The sequence below is a fragment of the Podarcis gaigeae genome, assembly GCF_964106915.1.
Source record: "Podarcis gaigeae genome assembly, chromosome: 9".
Classification (NCBI taxonomy): domain Eukaryota; kingdom Metazoa; phylum Chordata; class Lepidosauria; order Squamata; family Lacertidae; genus Podarcis; species Podarcis gaigeae.
The window spans coordinates 26701788-26716151 of record NC_139685.1 but is presented as its reverse complement, the minus strand read 5'-3'; the positions used below and the strand labels follow the sequence as shown (position 1 = coordinate 26716151).

Sequence of the window (14364 nt, the reverse complement as noted above, 5' to 3'; positions counted from 1 at the left end):
TGGTGGTGTAATAACTAATTAATACACAGATCTATGCTATATGAAATAATATGAAATGTATTATAAAGTCAGATGGAGATAAATCTATGGTTTACATCATGAACTGCTTATTTACAAGTAGTTGCAAATGTGATGAACTGCTTGTGCGTGGTGGTCGAAGTGCGGTTGGAGTGACAGAAGTTCAAATAAAGCATTTCTCTGAAATCTCATGGTTCTTTCTATATCGTGGGTCTGACTGAGAATTATTGGGGCTGAACTTGAAAAACTGAGAGGTGAGATGATAGCTCTTCATATATCTGAAGATGGCTATCACATGGATGATGGAGCAAGCTTGTTTTTTGCTATTCCAGAGGGTGGAACCCAAACCGATGGATTCAAATTACAGGAAAGGCGATTCTGATAAATATTAGGAAGAACTTTCTGACAATAAGATCTGTTCAACAGTGGAATGGACTACCTCAGAAGGGGAGGTAGGGGGCTATTATGCCCCCTTTGCAGATAAAGATAATGGCCCAAATCAAGAGGAAGTTAGTCATGTGTAAGCCTCATTGAAATTGGATGGCCACTTACTTATGTCCCGTTAATTTCAATCAGTGGTGGAATTACTAACAGCCTTAGGATTTGGATCAATGCCGTGACTAAGTCAACTCCCAATCTTGCTCAAGATGACCATAACTAAATTTCTTTGAAACCAACAGAGCAAGTTAATCATGATTAACTCAAGTCCCGTTGCTTTCATTAGAATTAGGCTGAATCTGTCAGTTTTGGTCTCTCATTCGTTCAATATTAAGTACAGTTTTTCAGCATTTCTCAATCAGTTTGCTTCTCCCCCCCCCCCCTTTAAGTAAGAAAATGTAAGGGCTTCAACTGCATTATTAAACATTTCTGTGGATTCTTTCAAGTTCAGTGGGTGCACATGCACACACATGGGCTCTTTCTGCTTAAAAAGCACTCTTGATCTTTTCATAAATGTAAGGATAATTTGAAATACTAGCCTCTAGTAGGGTATTCCCTTTGATGCACATGCACACACACATCAACACACGCACGCACGCACGCACACACACTGGTATCTTGGTTCTCGAACTCAATCCATTCTGGAAGTCTGTTCAGCTTCCCAAAGGTTCAAAAACCAAGGCGCGGCTTCTGATTGGCTGATTGGCCCCGGAAACAATGCCGACAGCTGAAATGGATGTTTGGCTTCCGAAAAACGTTCACATACCAGAACACTTACTTCTGGGTTTGTGGCATTCGGGAGTCGATTTGTTCATCATTAAGCCATTCGGGAACCAAGGTACAACGGAGACTGGGTCATTTTTACCACCATAAAGCCAAACTGCTATGTTTGGCTTCAGAACATAACGAGAGTATCCTGATTCTAACAGTGGCTAACTAAATGCCCATGAGAAGCCCTTAGGACATGAGGGCAACTGTCCTCTCCCCCAATATAATTTCCCAGCAACTGGCAATCAAAGACATACTGGCTCAGTTCTTGGAGGAGACTACACAGCCCTTATGATTAGTAGCTACTGATAGCCATGTCTCCCATGACTTTCTTTAGCCCTTTTTAAAAGCCATCTAAGCTGGTGGTCCATCTCCACATTTTGCGACTTGCTTCCACGAACAGGTGGACCTAGCTAAAACTTCAAACCTGCTATCATCATACATCTATGTACTTCAGTATTGGAAACAGGCCAGAATCTCAGATGACGTCACCCACCTACACAATAAAGAGCAGGCTGGAAGCACTTTTGTAAAAATAAAATTCCACATTGCTAATTCAGGAATGATTTGTAAAGCTTTAGGAATACGTCTCACTGAATGAGATTAGTAATGTATTCGTTCTAATGAAATATTGTCACAATACTCCGCAGGAATTAGAGGTCCCTTTGATGAGGTTTAGTAAATCATCTCCACTTTCCCACCAATATTAGCAAATGGATTGCACTTAGGGAGCATAGTTAACTTGGCAAGAGTGGAAGTGGAACAGCTTTCTCTTGCTAAGTGTACAGTTCATGTCTTGAAGTATCATCGCTTATCAGATATGCTCAGAAATGGCGAGGAAGTTGTTGAGTCAAACCTGTATCAGCTGGGCTGCACTTTCTGGACTTCCGTATCGAAGATCGTGCCCGTTAATTGCCAAAACCCTGTCATTCTCCTGAAGCTGCCCGTCGCGGGCAGCAACGCCTCCTTCCAGCAGGTTGAAAACAAACACCCCAGTTTCATCAGCCTTGCGGACCAGCTTGATGCCCAGCTGCTCATCCGGGCTGCTTTTGTTCAGAACCACATGAAAACTGTCGTCCCTGTTGCAGGGAATGTCCAGAGAAAGTCCACTGTTTCGGCACCGGTACCTCTGCTCTCTGAGTACGGTGAGCCGGAGGACTTGGCAAGGTTGCCTCAGGACCGACAAGGCGTAGCTGTGCGGCACATTTCTGATGTCTATGCCATTTACCTGGAAGACAGAACCACAAACCAGTAAGGTTTTTTTTTTTAAAAAAAAGCCCATCTAATTGGAACTGGCACTGCCAGACAGAAAGACCTACTTGTACAGATGTCTTCCTGTTATAGCGACATGTGGCATTTGCCTCCCTCAAAAGAAGCCAAGTTTTCATTATATAATATCCTTTCCCCACAAGGACAGCACACACTGTACTGTTTTCTTCCTCTCCTGCTGATTATCTCCAGACATAATGGCTATTTTTCAATTTTATTACTGCTCCTCCTCAGGCTCCTATATCCTCTCGCCTATCTCAATTTCGAGTCCAGCAGCTTCTCCTTTTCCAGTACTGCCATTCCCCACTAACCCTGCCTTCTCTCCCATTCTGGTATTTATCTGTTGCCTCAATGATACGTGGACTATAATTGAAACACGCCACCCTCGATTTCTGAACCATAAAAAAATATGGATACTGATCACGGCCCAAATCTTCACTAAACAGTATAAATAGTGGGACTGAAGGAGGGCGCAGGCAGAAAACCCAAGTTTTAAATACTTAGGAAATCGTTTGAAATGGCTGTCAGCCATTTTATACCAACGTTTCATTGGGGTTCTCATTATTTGTTTGCACAGGAGATTTAATCCTATCTCTGCTAATACTTCTAGCACTTAAATTTGCTATAAGGGAAATAAATCAAGCAACGGTTTAAAGATGCATTTTTATGCAGTTGACCCGCTGACTCGAGTCCCTGTGGAAAATACATTCTTTCTCCAGCAACTTGACTTAGCCTTCTCTCAGAAAATGAGAACTGAGTACGGAACAGCAAATTTCTGCTATAAAGTTGGAAGTAGGGCTGGATGCATCCTTCAGCAAAATAAGCCATAGAGAAGGGAACCTACCAAATTGGGAGCTTTCTCCATGGTGAAAACCACCGCTGATCTTCTATTTAGCTCAGTACACTGTGAGTGCTCCTAAGAGTAGTTAAGCATTGCCCCATCTGGAGAAAAAGTATTTGCAGCAGCACCAGGGAGTTGTTTCCTCAGCACTGCTTCAGTTAAGGGGACCACATGTAAAGGGGGGCGGCGTTTCTGTTAATACAGTGGTGGTCAACCATTTTGGCAAGCATACCACAAGTCAAGTCCGAAATATGAGAGACTGATGAAGAGCTGGATTTAGGCCTACTGAGTCCACGATCCAACAAAAAGCATACTAAATAAAAACAACTCTGCCTTAACTAGGTGAAGGATTGCTGTTGAAACTCATTGGTTTGACTTCAAAATGAATCCACACCAGTAAATAGAAAGATGCTGCTCTTCCTTATGTCTTCTTCCTGTCACCCCCTTCCTCTTCTGTGCAGGCAAAGAATGTTGTTTGCCATGCTCTCAAGCTGAATTAGGAACCTTTACACATAGCTGTCAACTTACAGATTTGAAAATAAGGTACCAGCAGCCTCGGAAATAAGGGATCAGCAGCCAAAATAAAGGATTTTCCGGGCACAGGTATGTTCAACTTCTGAGCCCCTCTGAGCCAAAGGCAGAAAGCCCAGCCAGCGGCCAAATGAAGCCTCATCAATAAGGGACAGCAGCGGGACATGGCGCTGGGATAAGGGACTGTCCTGCCAAATAAGGGGCACTTGACAGCTATGCCTTTACATAAAAGAAGTGTCTCTACGTATGCTATTAAAAGTCTCCTCACATTTGCATCCACCTCCATTAAGAGTGTACCTTTAGTATCATGTCCCCTGGCAGCAACCTTCCATCCCTGGCAATGATTCCATCTCGGTAGATGTGCTGTATGATGATGTGAACCAATGGTGTTTCGCTGCCTCCCACAATCCTAATGGCAAGGCTTTCGTTGGGATCACTGCGGCTGATCTTAATGCAGGTAATTTCACCATCTGGGATGAGGTGGTATAGCCTTGGGAAGACTGAAAACACACCGAGAACAGGCCTTTATTCAGGATACGGATCTCTGGTTTTTGCTTTTTTGTTTGTTTGTTTTAAACAAATCTAGCCATAGAACATGGAGCTTTGCACAGTTGACCCAACTAGGCATAAACAGATCTGCTGCATGTTAAAAGGGGTAAGAGATTACATCCATTCGGTTCATGGTGCAAGAAGGAATTTTCCCCCCTAAGCCAAAATAATGCATGCTAATCTTCATCTTTTTAAAATCAGTTGTTGTCTCGGACATCTCTCCTTACATAAAGCAACTTCCTCTGTCAGCCTAATGATTCCATAGTACACAGCACAACAATGCTATGCAGAGGACACAAATATACAAGAAAATTTCAGCAGTATGCTTTAGAGAACCCAGTTTTGTGATCACATTCTGGTAAAAGCCCTTTTCTGGCTGTGCATACAATACCCTTAAAGCACATTCAAAACACGTTCTCTATCTCTCAAGAAATTATGGGCACTGTTACTTTACCCTTCACAGAGTTAAAAATTTCCAGCAATCCCTAACACAGCGAGGCACAGCTAATGAGAACAGGTACAGAGTACAAGGAATACTGAAAGTTAGGAGAAACAGCTGGACAACAGATGTATATGAGTCTGAAGTATTAGAAGGACCAGTCTGAAGGGATTTTTGCCACTCTAGGAGAAGCATCCCTCATGCAAGCTGCCTATATCCCCATTATCTCCTGAGATACTGCAGTGAATACTGAGGTGCATTCTGAGTTTTTGTGGAAACAAGTCACATTATAGGGAGTGCAATATCTCAGACTTGCAAACTACATCTAGTATACTGGGACACTTCTTGAATTGGATCATCCCAGGTGCTTCAGGTCTTGCTGTATGATAAAACTGGCCTTGTGCATCTATCCGAAGCCAGTTCAAAGAAAATATCTCACTTTAATGTTGCCATATTAAATCCTTTATTGTTCCAAGGCTAGAGGAAGGCCTCAATGACAGAATCCAGTACAACCACCAAAATGCAATATAAAACCTTGAATTTCACAGAAAACTGTCTAGCAGCTAGCTGAAACAAAATCACTTACTGAAGATTCACCCTCACCCAATCCTTTCCCCTATTCAAAATGCTGAAAATCAGGCGACAGTGCTTACGCCGTCAGTAATCTACCCAAGTTTCAATTGCAAAATTCAGTGACAAAACCTAGTTCTTTGAAGCACATTCAATCCTCATTTTCCCTCTGAAAGAATAATAATTTTCAATGATCCTTCACAAACTAGAATGCCCAGAATTCTTTGAGGGAAAGAATGCACTTCAAATCTATAGGTTGTTTCACATTGCCAACAGCAGTGTTATGTGCATTAACAAGAGCAAGTACAGCTCCAGTTATTATGTCATAATAAACACTCAGATTTCGTATTTCCCTTATCTGCCACTGCTAGTTGTTTCATCTGGGGTTTTCCAGAGTGGACACTCAACAGAGAGCCGCAGGCAATCCCAGTTTCCCTGTGTTGGTGCTGACCTTTAAAGCCCTAAACAACCTCAGTCCTGTATACCTGAAGGAGCGTCTCCACCCCCATCATTCACCCAGACACTGAGGCCCAGCTCCGAGGACCTTCTGGCAGTTCCCTCACTGTGAGGTGAGGTGCCTGCCCTGTGGAACACCCTCCCATCAGATGTCAAAGAAATAAACAACTATCCTACTTTTAAAAGACATCGGAAGGCAGCCCTGTTTAGGGAAGTTTTTAATGTTTAATGCTGTATTGTGTTTTTGATATTCAATTGGGAGCCGCCCAGCATGGCTGGGGAAACTCAGCCAGATGGGCAGGTTAATAATAACAATAATAATAATAATAATAATAATTCCCAATGAGTGTACCTCTACTGTAAATGTTTATCAACACAAGTCTGACACACTCACACCTTAACTTTGTAAGTATTGTCATGTAAGGGAGGCTGGTTCTTCTAAGTTTGAGGTAGCCTGAGGAGATGTGGTCCCTCGTATGTCAGCAAAGCCTGCCCATGGCCTTATTTGGCAGCCAGAAGCAGCTCTCCAATCAGCACCCGGTGTCAAGCCAATATTTTAATTTCTCAAAGTGCCCTGAAGCACTACTACACTGGGGAAATTAAAATGGAGGGAAATCAACAGGGTGTCTCACCCCACCCACTGCTGATCAGAGGTCTCAGGGAAGGCATTGGCAATGGGCCCTGCTGGAACACAGAGGCCTGGCAGCTGCCCAAGGATACCACCACATTCTGATGACCTACAAGTGCAAATCAGCTCTAACATTCAAAGGAAGGCGTTTCCATAACTAGTTAAACTCAAAACTACCAGCAATAATTAACTCCATTATAGTAATAGTGGCACTTGGATGCAAACATATGCTGATATTGCCAACTAGATCAAGTGTCTCCATTTCTTACCTACTGACAGAAATGGGCTTCATTCTAAATGCCATTCCCAAGAGCCTTGTTTTCCTTTCTCTGGTGTTCTAGTTACAGATAGGTAGCCGTGTTGGTCTGCCATAGTCAAAACAAAATGAGCTTTCGTGTGCATGCACACTGTATCTGAAGAAGTGTGCATGCACACAAAAGCTCATACCAAGAACTTACTTAGTTGGTCTTTAAGGTGCTACTGGAAGGAATTTTTTTGTTTTGACTCTGGTGTTCTAATTCTTCTTGTTAGCTACTTTTCATCCCATTTTGAAAAGCCTTCCAGTTAAAGGAAAATCCTAACCATCGCATACCTTGCTTTGTCCCCTCAAACTTCCATCTCTTACATAGCGATGAACTGCCAAACCTAGAGAGAAGTATACTTTCTGTCTTGCTTTTGCCGATTCTGCTTCGTGATTTTGCTGCGTGCGTTTGTGGGGCGGGGTGCACTGGATCTGTCAATAATAATAAAACATCATCTCCATGCAGAAATATCTGGTGTACTGCTTTCCTGAAGAATAAGATGTCAAGTCCTTACTTCAGGGAACACCTCTACAGAAAGAAAACTTGTGTGCTGCAATTAATTTATGGTTTAAAAGCATGGCTAAGACACCCTTCTTGGTTTCTGTTAACAATATTCCAAATTCAGGAGATTGTGAAACAGCGGGCAGGAAGGAATGGAACTACCAACCCAAAAGCCAGGTCTAAAAGTTATATCTAAACTCGAACCTGCATTGACATAATTGTTACTGACACATTTGTCTCAACAAGATGTATTGATGTTGTATTTCCTACGGTTTATTTTACGGAGGCAGCAAAAACACTTTGCACATATTCTTTACTAAAGTGTATTCTTTGAACAATTTTGCCTTTTTAATATCTACTACTTAAAAAAAAAATTACTGGTCACATGATGCATTTATCTTTTCAAAAATAGTTTGGGTAGAATTACTTAGATGTGATTGCTTCCAAGTTAAAAATACCTCCTTGAATTTAAGATCCTACTTAGTCGGATAACTAATCACATTTCCCTTTTCTCTGCTCCTCTTTCTGCTTTGTACAGGCAAGCTAAATCAATGACTTATCTTAAACAGTCGAAATCCCACCAGATTTCTTCTGTTATCTAGCTATTTATGCTCTGCTTATCACCAACTCATCTGTCAGCTCCACTGAGATTGCTAACTAACAGGGTTTTGCCATATTTGGGTTGCAAACTCTATCCCAGGATCAAAACTGCATCCACAAGCCTGTCTGGTCCAGATTTTGACCAGTCTCCAGCATAAACTATCTGGTCTATTACAGTTTTCTGTTCTCATGTCTCATATGCCTTCTTCTGTTTGTATCAGTCATCTCCATATATCCCATACAAATGGACCTGAATTTCCAGGCAAATAGTTGTTTGTTTTTAGAAATTATCTTTGTGATGAAATATATGTGGTGTGTATGCTCTCTGAATCCAGTGAAGATTGTTAGGCTATGTGCTCATTGTCTTCTGGAACAAATTTCAAGACAGTCCTTTACAAATAAATGTTCAGAATTAATGTTGCTCAGTCAGTCCAAACGGCAATTTCGTTTTTGTCCAGACTGATGTTTTTCCTATTTAGAGCTAAAGAGCAGATTTTCCCTGTGAAAGGAGTAGAGCAAGCGCAAACTGCTTTGACTCATGGGAAGTAGAAAACCACCCAGACTCATGTTTTCTACGCATGGGACAAGCAGAAGTGTGGATGAGCTCTTAGTTCAGCCTATTCCATCTACAGGGACATTATAAAATTGATACCAGACTTCTGAATCAGTATCTTGATTGTACTAGCAAATGTTCATTTGAATAGCACTGGTTAAAAATAAAGGAGTGAAGTCTAATTTCTGCCACAAAAGGAAACATGTATAAAGACAAGAGTGGCAATAGTTTGACACCTGTCACATAAAGTTTCAGAGGGACCAGTGGACATCAGGAATGATGATTAGGAGTGATTTACAGCAGTTTCCCAAACTTGAGTCTCAAATTGGACTACAATTCCCATCACCCCTGACCACTGGCCCTGCTAGCTTAGGGATGGTGTGAGTTGTAGTCCAAAAGTCTGGGAAACCTTGATTTACATGAATGGGGATCTGGTCTGACCTGGTCCACCAGCCCCTCACATAAATAATACCACTTTTCACCGTAGCTGGTTTGACTTCTGAAGCAGCATACAGCTACTGCCATTGATAAGTGGTCAGTGTGCTCCACAAACAGGGGAAATGTTCTGTATGCTTTAAAGTGCTGGCAAAACATCTAAGCAGATTGGGGTGCTCTTTCTTGTTCTGGAAAACTCTGACCACCTCTCAATGGCGGGGGCTTGCTCAGCACCACCGCAGAAGGCGCCAACGAAACTGCTTCGGTCACAGTGGTAGCAGCTTAAGCAGTGCTGCCACAGAAACTGCTGCTGAAACTGACACGGTCACCCACTGCGGCCACCACCAAACTGCAGGTGTGACTGGGAAGAGTGTGTGTGTGTGTGTTACATTGTTGGCATGGGTGGGCATTGATGTGTTTGTGAGCATTCATAGGATAGGACTACAAGCTTGTTTTCTCCTGTTCTGGAGGGCAGGTCTCGAACCAACAGCTTCAAGTTACAAGAAAGGAGCTTCTGACTAAACATCAGGAAGAACTTTCTGACAGTAAGAGCTGTTCGACAGTGGAACAGACACCCACAAGAGGTGGTGGACCCTCCTTCCTTGGAGGATTTTAAGCAGAGGTTGGTTGGCCATCTGTCATGGATGCTTTAGCTGAGATTCCTGCGTCGCAGGGCGTTGCACTAGACGACCCTTGGGGTCCCTTCAACTCTATGATTCTGTGACTAATTCCTGTCAGCAGAAACACCTCAGAAATTCATTTTCCATTAATTTCCCATCCCACCTTACTTTAGCAGAGAAACAGTCTCTGAATTGCAGTGTAATGGAGAAAAGGAAAAGGAAAACAGGCAGAAGATCAAGAAGGCACAGGACAGGGACAGTGCCTCACAAACATATACAACAGAGGTTACTAAAATGAAGAGCCTGCTACTTCTCATATCTTACTGGTGTCTCAAGGCTGCTCTTGCATGGGCAGCTGTTAATGTTGCTTCTTGTTCCCTGTGGGGTTCTACTTTCCCTATCTTTCTGTGTAGGCCTTGATAAAAGAGACAAACCTAGATCTTTTAAAATCACACTTTGACTAAATGTTGATTGTCAGGGGACATACGTCTAGACATAAACTGAAGCTAAGCTGACAGCTACCGAAAGGAAAGTTAAAATAATACTGGCAGTTAAACCATCTGAACTGCAGCTGACCTCAGCGAGAGCATGAAATAGGAAATATAATTTTAGAAACAACCAGCTCTTGAACCTTGACAGGATTAAATGAATACGAATTTTGATGGATCAGGAGGATTCTAGAAGCTAGATGGTGACAGCTGACAGCCGACAGGCAATTGGGGCCTTGCTTAAATGTTGTTTCTTTCAAACCCACAATCCTCCCAGAATTCTCCTTGCAAAACCACAGTCTCCACAGTCCCACATCGAAGATGAAATGAGGCCCAATTCTGATTAGTCATTTATTCTTCCTACCACATGTGCTAAGTGTATAAATCCTTTGAGCTCTGCTGTATAGGAAACATACCATTCCTCTGTATATATACTGTATATCCCTCAATACCTTCCCATGTTGTTGGCATTAAAGGTACAATAATAACTTTAGGATCAGGGAGTAAGAGGAGGATACAGATGAACTGAGCTGACTCTCTGTATGTGTATAGGGGCATATGCATGCAGGGGTGGCCCGTCGCATTTTGCAGCCCGAGGTGAAATGGTAAGATGTCCTCATTCTCGTCAAAATCAAACTTACTGGGATTGTGTGGTAGCAGTTTCCAGGTTCTGCTAGTGTCACCCCCGCCATGGGAGCTGCAGTGGTGGCTTCCAAGTTCCAGTATGATCTCTCTGGATCTCTGAAGCTATCACTGCAACCTTTTCTCCAACGATGTGTGTGGGAGGGCACTACGTCATTGAGATGTTGTCACCCAAGGCAACTGCTTCAGTCTGCCTCATAGGCGTGCTGGCCCTTGTATGTAGTACACTATCCATGGAAGATAACCTATTCTCACCTCTAATGGTAAAGAATCTTTCTTTCTTTTTTGGTTCATTTTACCTAAGGAAAAAGCAACAAACACTAAGCAGAAATCTAAGTTCACCCACACCAATGACACCATCAATGACAAACTGTCTTGTGAAAGCTGTAAGGAAAGGTACGTTACAGCAACCCAGCCAGATGGGTGGGGTATTTTTTTATTATTATAAGTTTCTATGGAGCTTGTTGCACAGAATAACATCTTAAACTTCTGGCTCAAGAATTTAGCATTCACAAGATTCCTATACAATTTCCCACAAAGTATTTTCTGTTTGCACATGTTAAAATTAAACAATCAACTCTTTAAAAAGACAACATTTTAAGAATAAAAATTATTACCTTCCTCCAAGGCAACCAAATGGTCAACACTCTCCCTCTCCCTCTCAGCGTGGTTAGCAACGGCACTCCCACTTTTTGTCCTCCGAAGAACACTAAAAGCTCTGTTTATTTTTTTAAAAGACCTGCTCCTTATAGAAGAACGTTCAAAATGTCGAGCTGCAGCAAAGGGAGAGAGAGATTTATTTTTAAAAAGAATAAAATTATGTAGGTTTGGGATAAAGACCTAAATACTTGTTCTGAGAACTATTAAAGGAACACACACACACACACACACACTTTTGCCCTTGCTTCACAGTTACATATATTGTCCCACCCTCTTATTTCGTACCTGTCATCCCCCAAAACGAACTTGCAGGGCTTAATATTGATTAGCAATTCCACAATAGTCCCCAAAAGCAATAATTTTTCACTGGCACTGCAGAATTTCACTCTGATCAGTGCAGTTCATATAAGTAAAGCATTTGTAATAATATTAATGCCATGATTGCAAAAAGAAAAGGTGGGGGGGCACCGAGAGTCGTCATTGCAAGAAGCTGTTACTCCTTCCCTGAATTTGCTGGAATAGTCTATTATCCTCTTTATTTTCAAAAAGCAGTACTAAGTCGTAACAATGTGTCTTCAAAGGCCAAATTGTTATTCTTCAAACAATACCCACTATTATAAGTGTGGCCTAATGAATCCGTAACACATTCCTCCTTTTCTTTAGGGTTGATAATAAACAAACATATTCCAAGTTTAAAGATAAAAATTAACTATATATATAAGCCAGTACTACTGCTAGGAAAAAGCTGAACTAATTTTTCAATGTTTTTTGTAGGTTGCTGAAGGGGTAGACTATTTTCCTGAATCGGTGCATTTTCTGGTTCAAAAACGTTTGGCACCTTTTTTTGACAGCAATTCTCTATGTTTCCAATTTTGTTCACAGATTTCATATGGTATCAGTAATAACTCATAAAAAGGAGAGATTCTGTGGGCCCATGATCAGATAAGCATGCGGAAAACTGGATATTGTTATGTAGTGATATGTGATGCTCAGATAACACTGAGCTAGAATCAATAACAAAACCTGGGACTGCATTGCGAGATGTCACACAGAAGTATATGCGGGGGTGAAAGACATACAAAGTGACTCACATCTTGACAGTTCAGGTAAGGCACATGCCTTGAGAAGTTCCTGCACTTCTTGTGCAGCTTGTGCATCTCATTATTCTCATTCTACCACCCCAGTGCAGTACTACCACTCCTTTGGCTGCTTTTGTGACATCTCTCTATATGCAAAATGAATGGAGAAATGTAAGGCTGGGTATGTTTGTGCTGCTAAACTATCCCACGCCATAGTGAAATCTCAAGTATTTTGTCATCAGTGAGATCATATCAGAATTTGATTTTGAATATTTCATAACGCCTCCCTGCGTTTGCTGTCTAGAACATTGGTAGCACTCTTCCCACCGAAAAAGTTGTGTTATTTTGTACATTGTGTGACCATTAGCTGATTTATAGAGCAACCTTAACCCCTGATCTGTGCTGCTGGAGGGTGTTAGGATGCACTTGCACCCACCAGCCTGGGGGTTGCGTCAATCACTATAGAGGTTCCCATGGCTTTCATGGTAAGTGTGGTCCATGGAATGTTGCCACCAGCAATAGCCAGCACAGAACACCAAAATGGGATATTCATGGAGGCAGGGCATAGATGAAGCAGAGCTTGCCTGAATTCACTGGATCCTAAGGCACTCTGTCCCCACAATTTGGTGCCAGCACAGACCCAACCCCCCCAAAAAAAACCAACCCTGGGATCTAGATTGCTCTGCTAGGATCTGAAGACCCCCCACAGTTTAATATCAGGCCTTTTCTGCTCCCCAAAAAGTACGAAATGTCTTCTGACAAGTATATATGGCAGAAGAGGGGTCATTCAGGGAGAAGCGGGCAAAATCTGAGGAGCTTCTCTCTGGTTCTTACTTCTAGTTTGGTTGCTTCTGTGGAGATCTGCAGAGGTGGCTCCTGACTGGCTGTCTTCTGAGGTGGTGCTAAAGGCTGGATTGATTAGGCCTGGCTCATCTGTCATTAAGGCGATGGTGGCAGAAGCAGAGAGCTCAGGGCCAAGGGCAGCTACAGTTAAAGGGGCATTAGAATCGGGAGATCCATCCTGCGAACGCCGTTTTCGTTCCTTGGTAAGGCCGTAATGAGATGCCCCTTTACACCTAAACAAAGAAGGGAAAGAGAAACATCATGTAGTGAAAACTGTTCAGATCTACTTGAGGCAAATGGAGACAGACAATAGTGTTCGGGGGTTCTTTATTTTTTTTTAATGAGGCGAAATCACAAAAACTGTTTGACCAGAAACAACAGAGGACAGAAAAAAGAAAAGATGACTCTATCTTACCATGTTCAGTTTTCTGAGCAAACTGTTAGCTTTCATCATATTAAGTTAACAGTAACAATGCCCAGCAGTTAACATGAATTCATTTTATTAAACAATAAATTAGACTGGACAGTGAGCAACACTATGAAAAGATTTTTGGCATGTCATGTTTTCCCAGAACTAAATAGGAGAGGGAAGGGGAAGGGGAAGGGGACATCTAATCATAATGGATTAAGTTATTAATTCACGTGAAAAGTCTACTTTTTGATGAAGAGCCCCATTCTAGCAACACAGGCCTGTTTGTGGCTGCAATTCTACTGCATAGGAAACAGAGAGGCAGGTGACTGATCACAACAAAGAACGGAGCCTATAATCAGCTCTTTGTCTTTGGCTAATGAAAGAGGGCAGTGTGAGGCACGAAAGCTTGTCTATGTCAGCTTACGTTTGAGGAAAGAAAAAGCCACACACATAGGAGGCTGCTGGGCTCAACACCATGACAAACAGTGTCTGTCATAGCAGCCGTCACTTTGCGAGCGCCGTTGCATCTGCATTCCAGATTCAGTGTTCCCACCGCCTTTGCAAAAGGCTTTCCCATAAGCTCACTGAAACAGGCCTTCCTTGTTGATCCACCTGCCTCTTAGTGAGAGTTGGGATGCTTTGGATGGTCATAGGTTTAGGCCTGGTAACAAAAGTCTCTCCCACATAGGCTCCCCACCTGCCCTCTGGTCATATGCTCCTTT

At 42.3% G+C, this 14364-nt stretch overlaps 1 protein-coding gene across 7 annotated transcripts in view; it reads right to left on the bottom strand.

Annotated features, from left to right (window-relative positions):
* LNX1 (ligand of numb-protein X 1) overlaps positions 1-14364 on the bottom strand; it is a 116837-nt gene that overhangs the window by 24967 nt on the left and 77506 nt on the right. For 5 of the 7 annotated variants that reach the window (XM_083755644.1, XM_083755645.1, XM_083755646.1 and 2 more), the window contains 5 exons: positions 13222-13463; positions 11266-11421; positions 7100-7240; positions 4163-4365; positions 2081-2452 (listed from right to left, as the gene is read on the bottom strand). In XM_083755644.1, the coding sequence (XP_083611770.1) occupies positions 2081-2452; positions 4163-4365; positions 7100-7240; positions 11266-11421; positions 13222-13463 (1114 nt within the window). The remainder of the gene's footprint in view (positions 1-2080; positions 2453-4162; positions 4366-7099; positions 7241-11265; positions 11422-13221; positions 13464-14364) is intronic. The other 2 variants (XM_083755647.1, XM_083755649.1) reach the window with 1 other exon arrangement.